General features: G+C 44.2%; 1 protein-coding gene across 1 annotated transcript; it reads right to left on the reverse strand.

Moving 5' to 3' along the window:
- Positions 1 to 2357: 2357 nt before the first annotated feature.
- On the reverse strand, positions 2358 to 2930 carry CRH (corticotropin releasing hormone). The gene has a single exon (XM_070749181.1). It carries the CDS (start codon positions 2928 to 2930, stop codon positions 2358 to 2360), a length of 573 nt encoding a protein of 190 aa, XP_070605282.1.
- Positions 2931 to 6331: the final 3401 nt, after the last annotated feature.

The following is a 6331-nucleotide window of genomic DNA, read 5'->3' on the forward strand; positions in this document are numbered from 1 at the left end:
ACTGGCTTAAATGTTGGGGTGGAAGAAAACATTCTCCGTAATGGATGGATGTCTTTAAAAGATGACAGTTGTTCATTTGGGCTGATTTTGAATTAGCCACCATCTTGGCCACCACTATGGTTTCCAAAGAATTATTTCACTTTCAAAAATGTCTGAGAATTGTGAAAGGAGTTCTGTTCTATTATCTTGGTTTTCTCTTCTAAATATTCTCGAGAGGTCTTTCCCCTTGTCTAAATATGACACTTTGCAAATTCTTTGATGTGAGAAATAACCTAGCCGTTCACACAAACACCTATATTTTAGCTACCAGTCTCTTTGGGGAGTATTTCTAATGAAAAAGCCTATTCTCATCCCACTCCAGGCCAAAAAATATGCCACGTTTCTTTCATAGTTTGCTTTCACTCTATCCTAAAAAAACCTGTCAGCAAAACTCCAATGAAGAAAGATGGAAAAAGTTTGGAGGCTGTTTGCCGTATTATTAACAAGAATGGAGTTTTGCTCTTTTTTCTTTACATGATTTGAAAGGTAGATCTAAGAATATACGGCATCTTTTTTTTTTAATTATCTGAGGTGACAACAAACACTGCTTGTATTCCTGTAATGCCAAAATATACTGACAAGAAGGGGGGAGCACTGCAACTTGAATAATATATTTCACCTGCAAATCCACCTTTTGGTTGGATTGTAGTTAACTGGGTTACGTGGGACAGAGCACCAAAACAGTTAATGCCTGGCGAAAGGATAAGCAGGTGGATCCACCAAATGGCAATTTTGCATATATTTTTACCTGGTAGCAAATGTAAGATGCAAAGAATTCCTTGAAATGTAAGACAAGCTGAACAACCAGAAATTCTCTCTTATCGACTTCAAGACAACATGCAAGGCAAAAGTGCCAGCTTTCTCTTGGGAATAATTTTGTTGAACCTGGAGCCTTTATCTTTTTACCCAAAATCTATATTGCACCTGCCCAATGCAGCTCCTCATTTTTAATTATGTATATCTGAGCTAATCTGGAGTTGATATTTTAACAGATGTCAGGCAGATTAAAAAATTCAGACAGGCTGGTTCATATCTCCCATTGTTCTCAACTACCTATGGTCAATGGGAGTTGTATTATTTTGTTCCCTGGTGGGCACACTTATTTTCCAAAGCACCTGAAAGCCAGACAAGGAATAATGGATGAAAACTGATCAAGGAGAGATTCAACCTAGACATAAGGAGGAACTTTCTGATGGTGAGAACAATCAACCAATGGAACAGCTTGCCTTCCAAGGTTGTGAGAGCTTCATCACTTCAGACTTTCAAGGAGAGTTTGGACTGCCATTTGTCAGAAGTGGTTTAGGGTCTGCTGCTTGAGGGTGGGGTTGGATTAGATGACCTATAAGGTCCCTTCCAACTCTGTTAATCTTTTAAAACCAGTTTGGAGAGTTATATTCCCCTTTCTCATACCTTTCCTCATTTCAACATCATTTCTTCCCTAAGGCAAACTGAACCTTGGCTGGATGGATGCACAACCATTGTGCCCTTCCAACCCCCCCCCCCACTAGGATTCTGCGCATGTCAATGTGTTTTTCTACCCCCATTTTCCACCGTTGATCCATTAACAGCCACCCCACCCCATCCCCCGTCGAAGATCCCCAACCCTCCATTTTCCTGAAATTTGACGTACCCGGCAGGCAAGGAAAGTGTATGCAAGCCAACGTTCCTTTGCAGCTTTTATTAAAAATATAGAGAGATATTATATAGATATATAGATATTAAACGTTCTCTTACACAACCAAGTTGACCGAGCGCTGAAAATACGTTTTATTTGTGGAAATGTTTACAAAGAAAAGACAAAGAAGGACTGAAATCGAAATAGCTGAGTACAGAGAGGCTCCGGCCCCCTTTTGCCCGCCCACCAACCCCAGAAGACGTTTCTGGTCCTTCGCCTCCTTCCCATGGCCAGATCAAACGGACCCCCACCCTGGAACGCCTAAAAGCTGACTCTTGCTTGGGACAGGACGGGTGAGAAAAGGTTTTTTTTAAAAAAAAAAAAAAAAAGAAGAAGAAGAAGAGGAAGAAGTTACAAACGACGACACTTGGGTACGACGCCGGACATGCTATTCAAGGCTACTTCGATAAAGCTTTCGAATAAAAAGAACGAGGAAGGGATGGGAAGGGCGCGAGGGAGCGGTGTGAGTAGATCTATCAGAGGTCTTCAAGCTTGGCAACTTGAAGGCTGGTGGAGAATTCTGGGAGTTGAAGTCCACCAGCCTTCAAATTGCCAAGTTTGGGGGACCCCCCGACAGGTCGAAGGTCTGTGCTAACTAGAGGAGCTCTTTGGTCGGGAACCAGGCAAGCCAAAGGAGAGCGCTTCATTTCCCGATGATCTCCATCAGTTTCCTGTTGCTGTGAGCCTGCTGGGCCAACTGCTCCGCTCGGGCCATCTCCAAGACTTCCCGGAGGAGATGGAAAGTCAGATCCAAGGAGATGGGCGGCTCCTCGGATCGCTTCTCCTTCTCCGGGGCCGGCGGCGGGCGGGCGCCGTCGTCTTCGCCGTCCCAGGAGTCGGGCGCGCCCTCCAACGAGCGTTCTTGGAAGCGCTGCAGCTGCTGCAGCTGTTGAACGACGGCTCGGAAAAAGTTGCCCGCGGACGGCCCGGACGCGGCTAGGTGGCTGCTGCTGGTGCTGGTGGTGGAGGAGAAGGATCCGGCGGCGGCGGGAGCAGCGGGGTTCTTACGAAGGCTACCCAAGCGCAGGAAATACTCTTCTCCCATGCGGAGCAATATGGGCAGCGATTGGGGTGATTCTTGGAGATCTAGCTGCTGCAGAGCGCTACTGGCGGCGGGAGTGGCCGGGGCTCCCTTGCTGAGGGTTCTGCACTCATGGCAGGGCTGGAGAGCAAGCAATAAGATCCCGGTTGAGAGAGCCAGAAGCTGGATCTTCATGATTCAGGACGGCCGGATCTGCAAACGTAACAGGAGGGATGGTGGGAGAAGGCACAGCTGTCTATCAAAAGAACTGGGGATTTTAAAAATTATTATTATTATTGTATTTTGCTGTCAGCGCAAATTCGCTGTCCGGGGTGCTGAAACTTGTCCAAGCGACCCTCGCGGAGACTCTTAAATCGAGCCGAGAACGCAATCGGACTGTTTTGCCTCCCCACCCCGGAACGATCAACCCAACTGGAATTAATTTTTTTTCTCGTGAACTTAAGGGAGGGAAGGATTCCTATTCTTTCTCACCCGCTCTTCCTTATTAAAGGTCAGGAGAGACAGAGAAGTCCCCGATTTATACAGCCAGATCGCGAGATTGGTGGGGGGCTTCCTATAAATCACCACATTGAATCTTTTTTAAAAAAAAAAAATAGCGGACCTTGCCGTATCGAACAATGTCTTTTCCCTCCTCCTCCTCTTCATTTTCCTCCTCCTCATCACCACACTTATGACATGATCTCAGGGATACCGATGTTTCTTAGACCATACTACATGCTTCCACCACAACCCACCAACAGGCACACGCATGCACACGCTTCCGGACAAAAGTTTGCGACCCGTGCTGGCATCTGTCTCTTCCCCTACCTTAAGAGATACCGACGGAGCAGTCTGTGGAGAAGTAGAGTCTATCAGGGCTCGGTGCCCACTTTTCCTCTCTCCGTCCTTCTTGGGATGGGTACCTAAACGTCTCCTGCCTGTCCTGGTGATCCGCTGGTGTCCTAATCAGAGTCTGGCTGTGTGATTTTTATAGGTTAGACCCTGTTCTGGAATCACGCAGTCCTCGCCTAATAAGCTGACGCTTCCTTGACAGCTCGCTTGCGTGCCCCGATCCACTGCTGAATCAATCATGGGGGCCGCTCCATAGCAGCGGTGGGCAACGTCCTGCAATCACAACCCCAAGTCTCACATCCAATTATAACAAGAGATATTTATTGCTTCGTTAGTGACGTCAGCAAAGCCTGTGGTGGGGAATTGTCAGCGGGACACTCTTTCCCATTGACAAAAACCCTTGAATGAAGAGTTCCCAAAATGGGGTGTGGGGGGGGGAGGACAGGACAGAACATCAGCAAGCACCACCTCCTACTATCCCCAGTCAAGGTGGTCAAAACTTTCCACTTTGTTTGTTCTAAGGAAACGGTAACTCCAGGAAATCAAAGCACCAAGTCGTTTCTTAGGAGAACTTCTGAAAGTAAGCCCGGTTTATTTGCCAACAAAGCCATTCTTTCTACTTTTATCATTTGCAGGGTAAAGTGTGTCCACAGAATTTCTATTATTCACGGGTGTAAGTAATATCTTAAAAATAGCTTTCCACTGGATTTTTCTATTAGCATAGAAGAATTCAAATGAAAAACTGAAATCGGGGTAAAGAATCAGGTAAAGCAAGCATTTACAATACCCCTTTCTCTCCTGCTTTGTTTCTAATAGTTGAGGAGGTGGGTAAAGAGTAATAGCCTCTTAAAATAGATGGTGAAGTTGACACGTTTGCTAGTCCTACCCTTCTTATGGAGCATAAAATCCCATGAATTGCAATTGAACTTTCTCTGCTGGAGTGTGGCATGAAAAAGTTCCAAAGACATTATAGGGAGGTTAAAGTCCAGCCTATGCACAGCCCATCTGTCTAGCTAAAACACACATAGAGGGGAAGAAAGGAGAAATCAGATTGTTGTTGGGTTTTTTCCCAACAACTGTTATTATGCTATGCTTCCATACATAGATGATCCAATTTAAAATGTACTCTTAGGCTTTTTGGAGCTAGACATGATGGCCTTTTCTTCCTTTTCAGCAACTGAGAGTCTTGGATATACAGTATACAGCTGAATCTACACAGGGCTACCCAAGCTGTTCTTTCTACACCTCTGATAGCCATTGAAATGATCACAGGCTTTTATCTCCGACATGCAGGAAAACAGTAATGTTGGGGGGTAATGCTACTTCTAATTTTCTTTGATCTGGATAATTTGACATAGCTGAATGGCCCTTTTAATTTTATTGGCCCCTCGCTTTGCTTGCTTGTGTCTGTAAAGTTAAGTCTTCTTCAAGGACACTTGAACTCCTGTTGACTTCATGGGACAACCAAGTAATTTTCTTGTTACCAATAAAGGAGAATATTTGTAGCTCAGGGTTGAAATGAATGGATAATGAAAAGTCTGAAAGAAAGCAAGTAAGCTCAAAGAGCAACAAGGACCCTTCAGTTTTCTTGTTAGGAATATAGAAATGGTTTCCTATTAATTTCTGAGGGTTTTGTTTCTGTGTTAGAACCTCAATGTTTTTTTCACCTTCACAGTCTAATTGTTACCCATAGAATTCCTTGGTCTCCCACCAAAAACTAGCCAGGCATTTATTTTGTATATCCTCGCTATATGGAGTTAGGAAGCAAGCTGATCTGAATTAGTTCTTTGATTTTAAATTTTTATTTTCGCTTGATTCTACTTTATGTCACTTGCCATTTCTGTCCTTAGTCTTACAAGCATAGAATAGTTTTAACACATCCTATGACCAATTAGCATTTTTTTCCTTGGTCCAATCCAAGAGCGTCAATATCAGAGATGAAATACACACAAACTTACATACTCTACTGGGTTTTTTTTTTCCTCACCCCCAATCGATGAGCCTGTTGAACTTGGACCCCAGAACAGATGCGGTTGTGAATACCATCATCAATCCAGCTTGCTTACTCAATAGGAAAGAGGTCCCTCAGTCAAAAGGACTACAGTGTTCCCTCAATTTTCGCGGGGGATGCGTTCCAAGACCGCCCACAAAAGTCGAATTTCCGCAAAGTAGAGATGCGGAAGTAAATACATTATTTTTGGCTATGAACAGTATCACAAGCCTTCCCTTAACACTTTAAACCCCTAAACTGCAATTTCTCATTCCCTTAGCAACCATTTAGATTATTACTCACCATGTTTATTTATTAAAGTTTATTTAAAAAAATATTTATTAAAGGCGGACGAAAGTTTGGCGATGACGTATAACGTCATCGGCCGGGAAAAACCATGATATAGGGAAAAAACAGCAAAGTATTTTTTTACTTAATATTTTTGAAAAACCGTGGTATAGCCATTTCGCGAAGTTCGAAACCGCGAAAATCAAGGGACCACTGTATTTAATTCCCTATTCTCCAGGTGCTCTCAGCCCAAGTTAAGAAGTTGGGCTGTGAACATATTTACCTCTCTATGGCTGATAAGGAAAGACTAAGGGAGGACAGGGTAAGATAGCAGAGGAGAGAGGCAGTGAAGAAACGAGAGGAAGAATGGAGAGGAGAGAGGACAGGGAGGAGAGGAGACGGACAAGATGGGAGAGAAAGGAGGGAAGAGAAAGAAGGAAAGAGAGGAAAGACGAGAGGTGGGATA

This window comes from Erythrolamprus reginae, chromosome 3 (genome assembly GCF_031021105.1).
Source record: "Erythrolamprus reginae isolate rEryReg1 chromosome 3, rEryReg1.hap1, whole genome shotgun sequence".
NCBI lineage: Eukaryota > Metazoa > Chordata > Lepidosauria > Squamata > Dipsadidae > Erythrolamprus > Erythrolamprus reginae.

Bases quoted from the DNA above. Each gene is read 5' to 3' on its own strand.
- CRH (XM_070749181.1), bottom strand. From the start codon at position 2,930: ATGAAGATCCAGCTTCTGGCTCTCTCAACCGGGATCTTATTGCTTGCT.